Source organism: Diplodia corticola (assembly GCF_001883845.1).
Source record: "Diplodia corticola strain CBS 112549 chromosome Unknown scaffold16, whole genome shotgun sequence".
Lineage (NCBI taxonomy): Eukaryota > Fungi > Ascomycota > Dothideomycetes > Botryosphaeriales > Botryosphaeriaceae > Diplodia > Diplodia corticola.
The window spans coordinates 160127-177968 of record NW_017971495.1 but is presented as its reverse complement, the minus strand read 5'-3'; the positions used below and the strand labels follow the sequence as shown (position 1 = coordinate 177968).

Genomic DNA, 17842 nt, shown 5'->3' with positions numbered 1-17842 from the left:
TACAAGCAACAGTGGTGGATTTCGTCGTAGTTCATTGTTTGTGGAGTGTCGGCATGACGAGAAGTCTTCCGTGTCCTTCTAGCAGTGTTGATATGCATCCTCGAAGAAGATGTCGCAGTCATTTTCCTCGATGAATTGGAGCCGCTCGTTGTAGACGGCATCGGCAATGAAAACGAGGTCGGTGAAGACTGAGTCCAATTACCTTTATTCGGAGCGATCCGAATTTCGTCCATGTTGACAGGTGTCAACTTGAAAACATTGCCGCCTTCGAGAAGGCTTTCCTCCTGCTCTTGGCCGAAGTCGGCACAATACCGAGAAGCCTCCAAGAGAAACGTTTCAGTACCGGGACATCTGTCAGACATGATAAAGTTGCAGTGACTGTTTGACATGCGGGATAGCCTGCCGACGATCCGGCGATCTCCCGCGCGCGGATCCGGCCTGCCGAATCCAGTAATTCCCGCGAAAACTGCTCTGATCCGGACCTGATCTAACGCGACTGTGATTCCACCAACCTCCCCTCTGCTCCGACACAGTGGCCCGGGAACATGCCACACGGCCACCGCCGGAGAGATTGGGCAAGACTGTACCCAGAGCATCTCGCTTCCCGCCCATCGCGCATGTCCGCAGATCCGCCATGCAGAGTCAAATGCTCGCATGCGCTATCAGCTAGCCTGCTACCAGGATCCCTGCCAAGACGATGGGGGACCACAGCCCTTCGGAACACAATCGCAGCATTGCGAAGCCCCGGCGCAGTAGTGGCAAAGGTTGATGATCATCCGAGTATGTATATCTGCAACATCAGCCACGAAAGATGCAATGATGCGCACTATCCCGACCGGCTCCATGCCGCCATCAGCCGTGCGTTATCTTCGGCCCTTCCCAAACGCCCAACGGGAAAGCTGAAACAGCTTGTTACCTCCCCAACACTAACCTAGTTGTCTTCGCGCCTTCTGTCATCCAAGTGGGTCTTTCTAGCTGCGCCCTCTCCCCATCTTCCCCTCTCCCCCCTCCTCTCCCGCTCCTTCCGATGGTCCCGTCAGTCATCGAGTAGTGCCTCCAACAAGCAGACAAAACGCCGCTCCCATCATCGGCGGGGCACCGCATCGTTCGTAGGGAAGCCTAGTTCCTTCCAGCAAGCCTATCCGTATCTATCTACACCTACCCGCTCTTCACCCGTGCGGCGCCGCCTGTGGCGTTCTTGGCTCGTCCCCGCTGCGCCCAATCGCCTCGCCGTCTAATTTTGGTCTTACGCTGTTTCCTTTGGTTTTGGTTGGGGCGATGCGCGCGAGTTCCGCATCTCGTCTCTTGACGTTTGCAGACGCGAGACATAAACTAGAGCCCAAGCCACGCGTTCGGGCGGCTTGGACACGAGAATTCCTTGCCTGTTTTCTTTTTTTTTTTATCGCACCCAGCAGCTCTTGCAGTGTGCAGCCATCTCAAAGGATCTGGTTGATTACTGCTCGCCGGGCATCCAGTCCTACCCCATGATGTCACACCACCGCACGACCAAGTCTTCGGGTTATTTGGAGGGCGTCTTTGACCGTCAGCCACCCATGGATTCATCTCTTTGAATGATGTGAAAGTTTGTCTATTGTTCGGGATCGATGGGAATATCGTTATGCTGATGGCCTCTGAGTGGCCAAAACGACCCTTGTTTGAGTTGATTACTATCCTATAATGGTCCGATCCAGCGGTCGCTCGATTTTGACTCCTTCCTATCAAGGAGCGGATGGAATTATTGACAAAGTGAATCGAATGCAGGACGCCTTACCCGCCCTGCTATTACTACTTTTTCCAGTTATCAGGAGAGGGGATGCTCGACCGGACCTCCTTGCAACCTTCCTACCAACGAACGTGAATGAATATATCCAAGAGCATGACTCCACCCAAGGCGTCCATGAAGAGACCGGCGCTCGATCCGTGCTACGCACATCTCAGGCGATCCGATTGTCTCTTGAATCACAGCTGTGCGAGTCGAATCCAGCCCACGAGCGGCCAGGGAGTCGCCATCGTCATTTTCCAGAAGCTTTTTTTTTTTACTGAAGTGCAGCGCACTTGTCATTATTTTTCGTTTGATGAATAGCTTATCGAATAGAGTGGGGTCTGCATGATATAGCCTGCCGATAGTAGTTTCCGTGTCGTCGTCCCAGAGGTAGCGGAGCTCGTTGGTCATTGGCAGGGCGACTCGCTTCTTCTAGGAGATTGCCCATGCTGATCCACTCCGGCCGATGGCTTGATTGATGTCCATTACAGCGTTGTGGGTTTCCATGGATGGGTGTTGAATACCTTCATTGTGGCAGGCTCGGATACAGGCCCCGTACCGGGCCACCGAGCTTACATCAACCTTCAACTCAAACCTCTCCAAGCGCCCGTCGCAGGATTTGATTACCAACGATGAGGTCTTCGAGGAACTTTGCGCCTTCCAGGAGAGTGCTGCTCTTGCTGAAGCCGCCAGCCCTCAGGGCAGGAACAAGCTCGTTCATTTCATCAAAACCCTGCTTGATGAGGTTACGCCGTTTTTGTTCGCTCTGGATGTGATTGCTGCGCTTCTGTTCCTCGGTCAGATTCTCTCGAGGCTGCTTGGAAGCAGCTCGCTTCTTCGCTGGGGTGTCGACAGTGGAATCCCTCTGCTTTCGCGGGCGTGCAGCCCCGCTGAACGAGGACGACCGCTGCGACGAAGCTGAAGGAAGTGAAACTTCGCTCAACTTTGGGCGGGCTGGGAGCCCCCTCTCGTTGATGGTGCGGCGTCGTTTGACGGGTCTACCGCCAGGACTGATGTCGCCGTCTGATGCGGACTCGTCATCAGACGCGGCGGGTGTTGGTTCAATTGGAATGATTCCAAGGGAGTAGATGGTATGCTTTGGGCTACTCGGCTGCTGTTTCACTTGGTGAGCGCCCTGGCCGTATGTTGCGAAGTCAAACGAAGGCCGCGTTGATAGTGTTGGGCTGCTCGGTTGTGTAGGCGGGCGAGTATTCGGACCACTCTCCGACAGACGCAGTCCCCCCCGCATGTCTTGTAACATGCGGCCCCAAGCGGTCCCCTCGGTGTCGGTCTTTGATGGAGCCGTGTACACGCCCCCGCTGAAGGACGTGTCGGTTCCAAAGTTGGCATCGGGCTGTGGCCGCGAAGCGCCCGAGGAAGACGCCCCCAGGCTCGCAAAGGTGTGCGGATCAAAGAAGCTCGGGGCTGCGGCCTTGGTGTCATGATTGGCGGTCGCCAGTGCGGTCAAGTTGCGTTGGTCTGATGCAGAGGTAAAAGCCGCGGATGCCGGAGGGCTCGGCAGGCCCATGTAGTTGCCCCATTCCTTCTCAGCATACGTGGGATCACCCTGCGGCTGCGCGCCGGAGAGGAGAGCATTCGCAGCGCCAATGACTTCATCGGAAGCTCCTCCTCTCGCATCGTTGTGGGATGGCACGGCGTAGGCTGCGGCCATGGGCCGGTCCAGGCCGCCAAATATGCTGCTGGGCTGGGTGGCGTCGTTGATGGTGCCGTGGAAGTTGGGGGGCGGCTCGGCAAAGATGTCATAGTTGAAGGCGTGCGCGAGGTCATTGGAAGCGTGCAGGTCGGCGTCGCTGAAGGTGAAGTTGTTTGTGAAGGTGTTGAAGGGCCCATGGTCGAAGAAGCTCTGCAGGTGAGAGCATTGGTCCTCGCTCAGCAAGGGCGGGCCGGCGGCGGTGACGTTCTCCTCGGCGGCGGCATGGTCGATGTCATCGGTGTTGAAGGTGTCTGCTCAGGTCGGGGTCAGCTCAGGCAGCAGGCACAGATCAGACGACACGCACATCCGAATGGGTTTTCGTCCTTCGCCGGCGGGTGGTGCGAGCTCATTCCGAAAAGACTGGCTGGCGCCGGACGCTCTACGGCCAACATGGGTCCGGGAGAAGCGCGCTTCTTGGACGTCGGTCGATGCGGGGCGGGCAGCAGGCTAGCAGCGCGCCGTGGTAGAGGTGGGCAGGCGGAGACCCTGGACCATGGTCTGGACAGGCAGCGGGGGAGAGGGTGACGTCTGCGAGGGCAGTGACGGGACCGCAGGGGCAGCAGGCGCGCGGCTGAGGGCTTCGCGAGGGGCGCGTCCGTGGGCGTGTCCGTGGGCGTGTCCGTGGGCGTGTATCTGGCGGTCGGTGGAAGCTAGGGTGTTGGTGAAGGCGGAGGGCAAGGGCGCATGGGCCGGCAGGTCGTGCGAAGCTCTGGGCTCTGGGCACTAGGCGTGACAGCGGCGGCAGGGCCTGGGGCGACGGGCAGGCTCCAGGCAAGGCGGGGACGGCGCGGTCGACGAGGAGCGAGAGGAGGCGCGCATGGTCTTCATCAATAATGCAGCTTGTCATCCCCAACGGAGAGGCGCGCCTGCAAGCGTAGCTCGCGGCCGATCACATGCAAATGGGCTGCAGTCGACTAGAGCCCGGCCCGTCCGTGCCCACGGCCATCCAGCCAGCACTCCAGCACCCAGCGCTCCAGCACCCAGCGTGCAGAAGAGCGGCTCCCTGCGCATGCAGCCTGCACGCACCGGGCCCAGTCGTGGCCACCACTTCAGCCCGCGCCGTCACCACCCGCGACGCCGCGACGACACACAGCTCCTGCCCCGCCGCCAGGCACCGCCGCCCGCCCAACGCTGCGCAACAAGCCGCCATTGCGCCGCATGCAGCCCTCAGGAGCAGACCCGCCGTTTCGCCCTCCACGCTCTGGTGCTGCCGATCGTGCACCGGTCAATCTCGCTTCCTCGAGCTGCTCCAGCCAGCTGCCCGTCGTCGTGGCTGCCCGCCGCCGCCGAGGCTCGACACGGCCCGGGCTCGCCCGCCCTCCGCATGCCCTCCGCAGGCCCTCCGCACCTCCCCCAGCTGACCTCATGTCGTCCGCGGTCGTGCATCCCCATCGAGCACAAGTCAGCCCTGTCGGCTCGTGAAACGGAAATCACCACGAGGGGCCGCCCGCTGCCCGAGCCTCGGCTGCTTGCGACGCTCGCCCTGCCAGGGCAGCCCGCGTACCTGCACGCCCCGCCCCAGAGCCTGACAAGCATCCTTTTCGCTCTGACCACCGCTCCCCATCCCCCGCATCGCAGCCTGCCGCTTCCGGAATGGTGGGGGAGAGCTTGATCGCCCGCCCGAGGCGCTCTGGCCATCAGATTGCCGCTCCGTGAGCACCCCCCCCCCATCTTCTCTCCCGCCGTGGAAGCCGGGCTAAGCCCCTTGTCTAGCATCGCAAAGGCCTACCTTCTGGCATACGCATCCATTGCTGGCCCGCGTCTGGTTGCCGTTGGAATCGCCCTGTTCCGCCGCAGAGCGACTGCAAGCGCCTCTTTGGCCAAGGTGATTGAGCCCACTCGTTGCCCTTTCCGGACTGCATTAGACTTTATCTATCTCGATTAGCGCCGTGTGTTGAACCACAAGTCACCTCACTTGTGGTTCCAGCTACTACGGCTGCAATATCAGTCCTTCCTGCAATCTCGACAATATTAATGCCCTTTGGTCACACTTCGACAAGCTGACGCGTACCATCACTTTTAGGCGTGGCGGGCCCTGAAACAAACAGCAGCATGGAATCACTTCCCAGCATTCTGCGCTGTCCTGATCGGTGGCTCTATCAACTTCCAGGTTCCGCTGCGGGTTGTCGCTCAAACCCTTTCCAAGTGGCTCCGCCGCCACCATGTCAACGTCAATTTAGCCTTCGTGGAGCTACTGGTCAAGTTCACCGCGGCTCTTATTGCCGCCAGCATCAGCTTCGAGATCTTGAATTCTAAACCTAGCCAACCCTTGGACTATCGTCTCCCAACCGGAACAGCCTCCGCTCCTACCACGACGGCGGTATCAAATCAATCGGAAAACTACACTACTCCCACGACTGAAGATGCTCTCTCACGCGCCGCCGTGGCGAAAGTTGGCTCTCCAGTCCCTCCCCTGTCCCCGAAGGCGATGGGCGCATCGTCTGTGTGCATTTCCTCCGAGCCCCTAGCTGGCCGAACTATGGATCTGACCCTTTTTGCGGCGACCCGCTCTCTTGACATTATCATAGCCCCACTCCTTCTGAAGAGCAAGTCACGCACCGGCCGTCATATCGCCAAGTCTTCAACACCATTGCTCTTTGCACTGTCGTCGGCCGTGATAATGCACGCGTGGTTCTACACTCCGTATAGGTTGCCGCAGGCGTATAACGATTGGATCTCTTCTGCCGCACAAGTGGATCCTCGCCTCGTCACTGCCTTGCGCCATGCACGTTATGGCAAATTCGTTTACGGAAGGGAAACCGGGATAGAGCCTCTACTTGGTAGCATGTGCCGCGATTACGGATGGCCAGAGGAGTGGGGCAATCCGGCAAAGACAATCCCCGTGCCGTGCGAGATGGTGCACATGGGCTGCGGACCGAGCTGTGAGAGGCACGCGTGGAGTCGCTTTGTCCGAGCTTGGTCTTTCGCTGCTCGCATGTATATGCCTCTGCAACTGCTTGTCCTGATCAGACGAGTGCGGAAAGGTGGCGGATCCACAAGGTCCCTGGCCGATGGCTTTGTGCGTGCCTTGCTGGATGGAAGCAGATCGTCCGCCTTCCTCGGCGCTTTCGTCTCCCTGTTCTATTACGGGGTATGTCTTGCTCGCACACGCTTGGGCCCTCGCATTTTTTCGTCCAAGACAATTACGCCTCAGATGTGGGATGGCGGCTTATGCGTCCTGGCTGGCTGTCTGCTCTGCGGCTGGAGCGTGCTTTTCGAGAAGGTACAGAGGCGGACGGAGATTTTGTTCTTCGTGCTTCCGAGGGCGGCAGCGGTATGGTTCCCGAGAAGATACTTGAAGACGGTGAGTGCATTCAAAGCCATTGCCATTGCCTTTGCCGAACCCTTTCCTCGCAACAGTTTGCTGTACAGTGCTGACATCTTCATGGCGCAGAATCAATGGCGAGAACATGTGGCGTTTGCTCTCAGTGCTGCCGTCATACTCACAGCTGCTCAGGAGCGCCCTGAACGGGTGAGGGGTGTGTTCGGAAAGCTTCTGGGCAGTGTGGTCAATACCAAGGCATAGTCAACTGTTACTTTCCAATGGTCATGTGTATAGTCGAAGTGCGAGGGAAGGAGGCGTTTTGAGGAATCCGTAAGCCCTTTGATGAGAGCATGCACATGGGGTTTATATAGATGGTTGTACATACCAACCGCATTGGAAATGGACTCTCCACGAGCAGTGAACGGTCTATAGAATACAAGAAAACTCGATTGGTGTGACTGAACATTAACCGCGCAGTCTCCCTACGCGGACGCATGAATGCTTCGCAACACTCGTCGGGTCCGCGGTGTGCGCAACAACGGAAATGGGATATTTGATGTTGATATATTCGTTGGTGGGGTGGATATCGTTTCGGCTTCTGGCATCATCCGCTGTCGACCGAGACGTGATGATATACCGACATGTGTGACGGGACGAGATTGTATAAATAGATATTCGTGGGCCCAAGTAGGGCAGCGGGTAAAGCTAAAGAAGCGGCGACAAATGAAGGGCCTGGGGTTTTACCTAGTCGGTTTAGGCACCCAAAAATGTCTTATAAAATTACCACATTTGGATTGGCGTATCATGACCGATGAGATCAGACGACGAGACAGGAGGACGTGGAGCGAGACGCGGCGTGATCATCACACCACCTGGGGACGGATCGTTACCCAGCTGTCAAGCGGAAGTGTCTACTTTGTCCACTGCTCCAGGTCGGTGACGACTGGTTGAAACAATGTGATGAAGCAGCAGAATGGCGGGTCGGGAAGCACGTGGACACGACTTTCCCGATTGCAGGGCGCATCAAGTAGTCGGGGCAAGATCCAGGATGGAGTGGCAACGATAGTGACCGAAGCATACTACTTGTCTTTCCTCCCTTCACTCAGGGGGAACTTCTGGCCCTTCGGTGCAGTGACGAGCAGGGTGGCCAGGACCAGGTGGGACGACGCTAAAGTAGTGCCTGATCGGCAGAACGACAACGATAGAGAACAAGGGTATACGCGGCCGAAGAGGAGTTTCTGATACTAACCGCCGTTGATAAAGCCGATGCGGCCCGCCGACCTCTCGTCTTGACGCGTTACTGGATTCCGTGGCTGTGCAAGAAACCCATCTGTTAGCGAGGTTAAATACGAAATGCGCTACCGATGGTGTAACAACGGCAGACATGGTAAAAAGGCAATGACAAAATCTGCGGGGAAATCAAGCTAGCTGCAGCACGGCGATCTTCTCGAAACGCGGGGAAAGCGAGCGACGGTAAATTGACTCGACACTTGTGAATTTTAGAAGGACTGTCGGTTGATCGATGAAGTCATTTTGGCTGACTGGAAACGATCGGATTGGCTGCATGCTCTTCCAACGTGCATGCTTCTCTCAAGGGAAATTGGGACAAGGTACATGGATAGCCGAGGTTTGGTCTTCGGGCGTTTACTATGGTACAGTATTCTGCAGCCTACCGTGGTTGCCGCTGAGGTACTAACTAGCTACGATGCACGTAATCCAATCGTATCCACTACTGTTCTGACCATACCTTCCCATGTCTTCCAGTTGCTTAAATCCACGAACACAACCCAGTTCGCCAAGCACTTCGCGTCGACATTGATGGCTTTATTTAGAAGGTCGTTCAGCCGATATATGCAGAATGTTATCAGGCACGAGGTCTCTGGCGTTGGCGGCACTTGGATCGAGTACTTCCTCATCATCAATGTCGTCGGAGACGGGATACGGAGGTCCGTACCAAAAAGCCTCATCCGCGCTCTATGTTTGGATGCCTTGCACTTGCGAAACACGAACTCAATACCTTAGTATCCAAACTTTCTCTATAAGGCTTGTCGGAGATGTTTCGCAACTTTCTTCAGGAAGGACAGAACCACCACATGCCAGTTTAGAGTTCCACTGGCCTTCCGGGTCTTACGTACGATAATAAATCCTCCAGAGCAGAAAAGACCCAGTTCTGCCAACGACCGTAAAACAGGCAGGTGAATGGAGTCCTTTGAGGTGGCTTCAGAAAAAAGCCGGGTGGTGTTGCCGCGGGAGTCAGCAACCCGACTCGGTGAGATCATACAACGTCGTGCATGAGACCCAAGAACCTTGAATATGAGGATCTGTGCAAAGCTTGGCATAACCCCCTAGCAAGAGCTCCTTTAGACCGGGTTATCATCACACCATCGATAGAATCCATCCTTGACAGGGGAATTCTTGTAGACGTCCAAGATGACTTGGTTCAATATGCCTGCTGGACCAACAAGCCTCACCCGAGCTTCGTGTCTCGTGAGAGTACCAAGATCGGCTCGCATTCGGGTCGCTGGTGTTCTTTTGGCTCACAATCATGCGGCTCTGCGACGAGACCCTAATGTCCCACAAAGGGTCTAAGCCCTTGGTCAGTCGAGACAATGCGCTCGGGGATTACCCCACTGGCGCTCGGGTACAGAGGGAGGTCTGTGTGGAACGGCGCCAAGGTTCCGCTCAGTCGCCTCTAGACCCATCGGTAAGTTGCTCCGAATGAAGGACTGCGACTGCGGCATACTTCGGTATCGAGACAGAATGGGCTTGACTCAGAAACGTGCGGCATTTTCTCTGGTTTCCAGGGGATGCAAAGCGGATCGAAGGCCAAAGATTCCGGCGTTCCAATATTTCTTCAAGTGTCATCGAGAAAACTGGCATGACGAATGCCTTTCACCTCCTCAGCAAGTCTTTGAGGTAGATGTCAGGAGCCGCTTCCAGGCGTACATAGAAGCCAGGTTCGATCGCAATATCGTGCGACATGGAAGTCTTGAGAGAATCATTGAGCAAGCTTCAGATACGCTGAGCGGCGTTCATGACCGCTCGGAGGGTCGAATGGTGGAATGTGCAATCTTCACTGGCCCTGCGCGGCGCTGCAGGTCATGTCTGTTTTGAAGAGACATGAAGTCACCAGTGGATGATCAGTAACTCTTCCACCGCAAGCAGAGGACGGCTTATCAAATCGTACACATTTGTGGAACCCAGTTCAATCTAGAGTTCGAGTGCACCGTCAGACGTTTGACTGCGGTTTACCGGCGACTGGAACGCATAGAGCAGCAACCATCGCACGCCCTCTTGATAGGCCTCCAGGAAACTGTCAGCCGCCTCAAGTGGCAACACTCACGGCTTACGACCACCTGCACTCCGGCTCCGCTGTGGCTTTTCTCTCTCTCTCTCTCTCTCTCGGCCCATGCTCTTCAGCAGCTCTATCCGGCCATGATAGCCTCCGACGCTCTTTCTTGGGTTCGTGTCATGGGCGATGATGACCAAGACGGCAGAAGTGATCAAAGGAGCACAAGACAGCAGGATCACATACTATAGAGCATTCGAGAGGAAACGGCAAGGGCTGACAAGCTGGAGAAGAGAAACGAGGGTGATGGAGATGGTGAAGCGACCCGCAATGAATCCTCTGGCCGGATAAGGTTTTCCCACGCTCTTCGGAGAGGCGCACGCCTCGGCGAGAGCCATCAAGGCTCAGATGGTGAGTGTTTGCCGGGTGGATGAGAGAGGGGGAAAGGGGAGAATAGGTAAGATGATCCGGAGGTCGCGGGAGTGCAAGCGCCGAGGCCGAGGCGACGGCGGAAGCGACGAGGGGTGAGGGCTCGGTTGACGTCAAGCAGAGCGATGAGGTTGAGCGATTCTTTCGAGTCGTGTGCGACGTTGGAAGTTGGGCGGAAATAAACGCGGGTCAGGGGAGTGCATGTTCTCGTGAGGCCTGGCGACAGAGCAAGAGAGCGCATCAATGCCGCATCGGGCAGTTGCTCGTTTCGGCGGGCGCACGGCGGGCGCACGGCGGGCGCACGGCGGGGCGGGGCCAGCTCCGACGGGGTCCAAATGTGCAGGAACGTTGCGAGGAGCATGGGGATTTGCAAATGGCCATGGCGGTCGCGAGCGCCTGCCACTGCCGCGCCCATCGCACCCAACGCGTCCCGGGCCCATGGCCGCACCACCCTCGCGCCTCGCGCCTCGCGCTTCGCTCCTCGCTGCTCGCCGAGCTCCACTTCACGAACGCCTTATTTCCGGCCCGCGTGCCAGCTTCCGCCTGACGTCACCAGAGAGACCAGACACCACACCGGCCTTTGGCGATTCAGACATCGCAACCGCTCTGTGCCCCCGGCCCGTGACGTGTCATGCCCAGGGCCAACCTTCGGATGCTGCACCCGCCGCTGCTGCTGCTGCTCATGGCGCAGGTGGTCGGCCTGCAACCGCGCCGCCGCGCCGCCGCGACGCCGTCCAGCACCATCGCGAAGCCAGCCGCCAAAGCGGTGAATGAAGGAAGCGCCCAAGGACGAGTGTCGTCGGATTTGGCTCATGTCCGATGCGGACATAAAGAGGGAGGCCGGCGACTCAGGCGCAATGCCTCTAGCTCCCCTTACCCGCGCTTCGAATCATGTCCAGACGTTGAACCTCGCAGCTGCTGCCCAAGGAGAGCCCACGCCGGTTGGCACTGACGTCGCCTGCCGCCAGCGTGCCCCGGCCAAGCAGAAAAAAAAGAAACGCAGAGGAAGAGCAAGGACGACGTTGAGTCATGGGCCCGCTGTCGTCCATTACCACCGCACAACGACTCAATCACCGACGTCTGGAGCACGCTCCCTGAATCATTTCACGCCCTGCGCTACCACGTACCACGCATCCACTCCCGCCCCGGGCGCCCCCCGACATGCTCGTTTCGATCCTTCGCCGAGCTGGCCGGCCCAGCGCCACTCGAGCCCGGAAAACGACAGGCAGATGTCGGCTATTACTGTAAGAAGCTCTTGACACCATGCAGCGACAGAAAGCTGCGTTCCCAACAAGCGAGCGACTGCACAGCCAGAAGGGGGCGCTTTTGGGCAGATCGCTCGGCGGGATGGCGTCATCTGCCGAGACAACCTCGAGCGTGTTCCCTCTCGCCGACTCGGGAGATCCACGACTCGGACTGTGACGGGGTGGCCCAAGGAGGCGTGGGCGGAGCAGGAGAGGTGACGCCCGCCACGCCACGACGAATACGAATCGTGCTCAGACGTCAGAAGTTGTGCGGCTGGCGACGAAAGCCCAGACGAAATAGTAAGCCAGAGGCATGCACCCACCTGGCTACGGGCCCATCAGCCGTGCTTTGCAGCTGCTAGTGACGCGGCGCCACCTAGAGCCGCTCCAATTCGACTCAGTGCGACGTTGGAAGTTGTCGCTTCGCGTTGCCATGCTCCTCCAGACATGCCGCACGGTGGCGCCGCCTCGCTGCTTTGCAGCTCCACCCACTGCCGTCTGCAGATGCCTCAACGCACGAGCTGCTGCTGCCGATTCAACCGTAAATTGGTCATCGAATTGGGAATGACGACTCGCTGCGAAGTTCGACTCATGTCCCCTACGCTGGGCCTGTCCGAAACGAGAGAGTGACCCGCGCTTTCACAAACCGCTGTCAATCATGTCTACACAGTACGTGCCACTGATTCGAGAAGGCTGCGGGTGAGGCAAGAGTCGAGCGCCGGTAGTCCGGCCAGAGCAAGGGTTCCGGGCCTCGAGCCATTCCTGGCCTTACGCGTTGGTCGCGAGCAGGGCGTACTGCAATCTTTCCAAAACGGGAAACGATTTCGAGGGCGGAAATGGGCCGCGCTCCGCTGTTTCTTAGCTGCGCGGAGAAACGCAGACACTACTGTGCCGCCGTACCGAGGCATGCCGTCGTGCTTCGCCACGATCGATTCAGTTCAGACGTTCGAAGGACCACTGCTGCTACTTCTCCGAACAATCGGTGCGGTTGGGGTACGTGCCAACCATTGGCGGGTGCAAAGCTGCGAGTGCCTCTGCCATCCCGGCGACTCAGATCCGACGTCTGAACTTGCACTCGGCAGCAGCCCCATCGGCTCCCTTCACATGCAGACGACCCGTCGGGAACCCTGTATTGCGGGCCCCGGTCGTTGCCCCAGCGCAGCATCAAAAGCTATGATTTGCGCCGGGCCTTTCGGCATGCAGCCAGCCGCAGGTGCCACCTGCTCACCTGCTGTCGGGCCTCCTGCCGGAGCACTGCCGCAACGAGGCTGAAATGCACCTGCAATGTTGACAAAACGTCGACAATGCGACTCATTCCGACGTTCGAACTTCGTTGCTTGATCCACCTTGCCGCACAGCTAAACCATTCCTTCGGGGCCTCCATCTACCGCGTTCCGTTGCCGTCGCTCCACATGGTTTAGCTACAGGTCCTATGGTGCCCATGACTTGCATCACCGACTCGTTCAGACGTTCGAACTTCATCCCTTGAATCCTACCGCACACATCATTAGGGCTGGCAATGCTTGTTTTCCCTACTTCCGAAATCATCGTCTGTTCACCCATGGCACGGTGATGCTGTGGAGTTTAGTGCTGTCTGATCGACTGCCAGTTCGAGTCGTCCAGACGTTCGAACTTCGCGCCCTCTACCCTACTCCTCGCCAATCACAACATCTTGTCACCAATGGCAACACACTAGAGACATCCTGTGGATCATTCTTTGCACAATGTTCCCCACCCCCTACTGAAGGCGAGTCGTCCAGACGTACGAAGGTCGACATTGCAGCTGTTCACGGTCCATTCGTGCCAGCAAGTGTGCCAATCGCCAACCCGCTAATACATGTTCCCAGGTACAGCGTGATGTTACTACTCCTGCCCCCAAGGATAGTTGAGAACCGTCTGTCCGCGCTGCCAAACAGCCCACTCCGCATCCTCTTATTCAATACCCGAATATCACCGCAATTGCTCCTCACTGTCGCCATCAACCGCTACAGCCAACAGCCGTGTGATGAAGCTCACTGCTGGTGGGCGATTAGTATTCACATCCCTCAGCACTAGTCATTGCGACGTCCGATCTTTGTGCGACGCTTGGTGATCCTCCAGGAAATAAAAACTAAAGGCCTGGACTCTCGCCCCCGGCAAACACCAACATCAGCAAAAGATCCGCTAACCGGCCCTTGCACGCTCTCATCTCGGCGATGATGAAACGGCGCTCCCGCCTCCCAGACCGCTAATAGGCATGGAAGCTGGGCGGCAACCAGACGCAAGAGCTCTCGCAGACTGCAGTTGGCATATCTTGTTCGCCGGAAGGGGATGCTGTATTATCACAATGCAGCTCAGATTGTCTTGTTCAATTATTCATTGAAGGAAAACAGGAAGCCCGGTGAAGTTGTTAGAAGGTCGGAGCCGAACATCGGAGCTTCCGTGCAGCTCACACGCCCTTTACTATTTGCAGATAGTGTTGGGTGGAATAGCACCCTTCCTTACCCCCCGCCTCACCCGCCCCCGGGCGGCGGTCACGTTCTGATTCATTCAGACGTCCGAAGTTGAAGAAGCACCTACCTTCCCGGGTGCAGTTGTCTGACAGGCACCAGCCCACTGCGCAAAAGGCACACCAGGATGGCCAACAGTATGAGGACCCACTACTCGTCGGTGATGACACATGCCCTTTTATTATTGCGGCGAGAAGCAATGCGAAGCCTACGCCACAAAAGCATAAAAAAAGAGGGCCGATTCCCCCCACCACCACCGCGGCTACCTTCGGCATGCAAAAATGGGCTGTTGTCTAATCTAGGCCTTCGGTCTTTGTGCGTTTCTTCTCTCGCGATGGCAGCAAAAAAAAAAAAAATAGAGATCAAGCACAGCAGGTGGTGGCGCAGTTCAATGAAATTTTGCTTGACACGCCACAAAATCGGAGAACAGGGGGAAGGAGGCAGGATGGCCCTTACCTTCAATTATTGAAACGCCACCGCACCGAGCTCCGTAACAAGGTGCGAGCCACCGCAAGTGAGAGAAAAAAAAAACACGAATACGCCCTCTTCGATACGGATACGTCGCAAAAGCTCGTAGGGATGGAGAACCTCGCACCTTGCAAGTATGGCAAGACAAGGGGTCCCCACATTACCCTTTCTGTACTGCATGGCATTCTTTTGTAGGATCATGCAGATTCTTATGCTACTAGATTACTACCATTTTTGGTGGCAAACGTGAAGTACGCGTTGTGGAGATGGGGGGGTATGACGTATATTGATTGCATGAAGCTTGGCGTGATCGTCGTCGCGCCTCAGGGTTGTCTCTTCTCTCGCTTGTTGGTTGAAGACTGCCACCACCGCATTGTGGCATCCCAGGGAAAAAAAATTGGAAACGTGATGATGATGATGATGATGAGCTTGGAACGTGCATAGAAGGAAAAAAAATAATAAAATAGGGCGGAGGGAACACCGGGTCGATGTCGGTTCATCGGTTGCTGTTTCCGTGCCCCTTCATCAGATGGGCTTTGCCCAAAACTTTAACGCCAGAACAAAAAGAACGCCGACGCTTTCGTTTCCAACGGCCACTATACGATTTTTTTCGCCCAGACTTTTCGCTGAACAGATCCAAGAGAAAAACGATGAGCCCGTAGAAATGCTTTGGGCTCTGACAGTTTGGGTATCGTTGCCATGTCTCTTTCCCCCCTTCCAAAAGAGTACTGCGGCCGTCGCGAGATGAGGAATGCTGAACCACACAGCATGAGAACAAGAAAAAGAAACAGGTCCGAAAGTCGCGTCGCGTCGCGTCACGTCCGGCTTCGCTCAATCAGTACCCTCTCGGTCGAGGATAGTGCGGGATTCGTCGTCGCCGCTCATCATAGCTGGGACCCTCGGTCGTGTGGGAGGGGCCGGCCATGAGCCCAGAGCGCGGCGGGGACAAGCTGCCGCGGCCGTTCAGCTCCTTGTACTCGGCGTCGTCGATGATGCGCTTCTGCCACAGGTAGCGGAACAGCTTGAAGTCCGGCCGCGACGTGGCGAGGGTGGCGCCCATGCGGACGTGGGCGGCGAGGTGGCTCATCCGCGCGTCCCACGCCGCGGCGCCGTCGGCGCCGTCGAAGCCCCACTGGTCGCAGAGCGGGCACGTCACGGAGCGCGGCGGGGGGTTGCCGTGGAAGTGGCAGAGGTTGTGCAGCCGCCAGTCGGCCTCGTCGCGGGTCCAGAAGCGGCAGGCGAGGAAGTGGAAGGTGCACTCGTACACGGGCGTCGTCGCGGGCGGCGGCTGCACCAGCACGCCGTCGGCGTCGGGCTCCAGCAGGCGCACGCCCTGCACGATCTTGCCGTACTCGGTGTCGACCGACGACGACTCGGCGCACGAGGTGCGGTCGTCGTGGATGAGCGAGGGCGGGCCGCCGGCGCGCGACGACGAGTAGGCCGAGGCCGAGGCGACGGTCGACGGGGCGCGGTTGTGGACCTGCGGCGGGGGCGGTGCCTGCGACGGCGCCATGGAGCTCTTGCTGAGCGTGATGGAGGTGGCGTACGGGTATTGGTGGTCGACTTCGCCGGCTGAGGCGGCGAAGCCCAGGAGCGGTTCGTTGTGGGAAGGCTGCGGCAAGGAGTAATTGGTAGCGATGCGCTCCGTGAATCCGGCGCTGCCCTCCTGCCAGGCGTCGATTGGGGGCCGGTACGACCGCGCATCGTCCTGCAGATAGGCATCCAGCGACGGTCCGCGGTGCTGCGCGTCGGATCGGCGGCGGCTTTGCGACGAGGCTGATGCGGCGCTGGATCCCACCGTGCCGCTGGAAGCGGGGCTGCTGAACATGTAGCTCACTGTTTGTGTCCTCTCAGCCTTATGTCGCCGGGCGAATCGGGGCGGGAGTGCTTACTTGTTTCGGCGACCGCCTGAATCCTTCCCCAGGGCGGCGCGGGAGTTTGCTGGTGGAGGACTGCGACGATCTGCGGCGGTGCCGTCTGCCACAAAGTCGGCTGGCTGCGTCGCGGACGGCGGTGCTGGCGGCGCGCTGGAGCGACGGGGGGGGATTTATGGCCGGGAACGGACACTCCGCGAGTCTGCTTTTATACCGCCTTCACATGGTGCGGCCGCCAGCGAGTGGGAGTCGGCCGTGACGCGGGACTGGGAGGCAATGCGGCTCTGCGACCGGCCTGCTGGGGAGAGCGGTGCCGTTGGTTTGACAGCCCGCTTGGGGACGCGCTGCTTTTCCCCGCTTCTGACGATCGCGCGCATGGGTCTTGATGAATCACAGCCCGCCCAGACCTGCGCCATCGAGCAGCGTCGCCCGTCCCCAAGGTGCAGCTATCGCAGCCCCTCTCCATGCCGTGGCTCCCGCTCTGCATCCGCCTCTCCTTATCAGGGGCGAGAGTCGCGCGCCGCCGGATGCGAAATGTCGGTGACAGCTTCGGCTCCGCGAGGCCCGGCGTGTGGGGTTTCTCTCGCACCCCAACACCTGATTGCCCGAGTCCCTACTTCTTTCGCGAGCCGTGAGCCCGCGCTGTGGAGACGACCGTCGTTCCCGCCGACCCTGACCGGTCCCAATTGGACATGTTTGGCGGCGGCCGTCAGGAACGCACATCCGTTCTTTGGACTGCCCCTCGGCCATTGCAGGTGACACCACGCTGACAGCCACACGGCGTGGTCATGGCGATGCAGTGCCACCAGCACCTTCACTCGTCGTCGAAGCAAGAACAGGGATCGACTCGGAAACTTGTCATCATAACTTTGTACCAACGGCCAAGCCAGTGCCGCTGCTCACTATGCAACTCAATAGAGACCGTCAGGTAATGTACAGAGAACCTCCCCACCACGTGCGTGTCCCCGCTCCCGCGTGCGATTATGTATGAAAAACATCCGAATGACCTTTGTAGGGCGTGCGTAAAAGAACCAAGGGCGGCAACAGCCACAAGCTTGAACGATGATATGCAGTAGCGAAGCATTAGAAAGAGCATTTGCGCGACAGAGCAGACCATGAAACTGTCAAAACCTCCGCCAGTGAAACAAGACGCAGTGGTTTGCAGGACTAAGCGGGAATATGCGACCCTTTGCTCCAACAGGCAACCAACCGGCAGAGCAAAAAGAGAGCCGCGGAAAGAGACTCGAGAGTATGATGATCGGACTAACGCCGCGCTGACGGAAGAACTTGGAGAGCTTTATCGAAATC

General features: G+C 58.0%; 3 protein-coding genes across 3 annotated transcripts; 1 reads left to right on the top strand and 2 right to left on the bottom strand.

Annotated features, from left to right (window-relative positions):
- Positions 1 to 2351: 2351 nt before the first annotated feature.
- On the bottom strand, positions 2352 to 3826 carry BKCO1_1600061 (hlh transcription factor; the record flags this gene model as incomplete). Its single annotated transcript, XM_020271513.1, has 2 exons — positions 2352 to 3727; positions 3781 to 3826. The coding sequence occupies 2 exons, from the start codon at positions 3824 to 3826 to the stop codon at positions 2352 to 2354; spliced, it is 1422 nt and encodes a 473-aa protein (XP_020131775.1).
- Positions 3827 to 5069: 1243 nt separating this feature from the next.
- Positions 5070 to 7002, top strand: BKCO1_1600060 (uncharacterized protein; the record flags this gene model as incomplete). The annotated part of the gene is made up of 4 exons (XM_020271512.1): positions 5070 to 5128; positions 5190 to 5301; positions 5500 to 6567; positions 6631 to 7002. 4 exons carry the CDS (start codon positions 5070 to 5072, stop codon positions 7000 to 7002), a joined length of 1611 nt encoding a protein of 536 aa, XP_020131774.1.
- An 8493-nt stretch (positions 7003 to 15495) lies between these two features.
- BKCO1_1600059 (zinc c2h2) lies at positions 15496 to 16488 on the bottom strand (the record flags this gene model as incomplete). Its single annotated transcript, XM_020271510.1, has 1 exon — positions 15496 to 16488. One exon carries the CDS (start codon positions 16486 to 16488, stop codon positions 15496 to 15498), a length of 993 nt encoding a protein of 330 aa, XP_020131861.1.
- Between the last annotated feature and the right edge of the window lie 1354 nt (positions 16489 to 17842).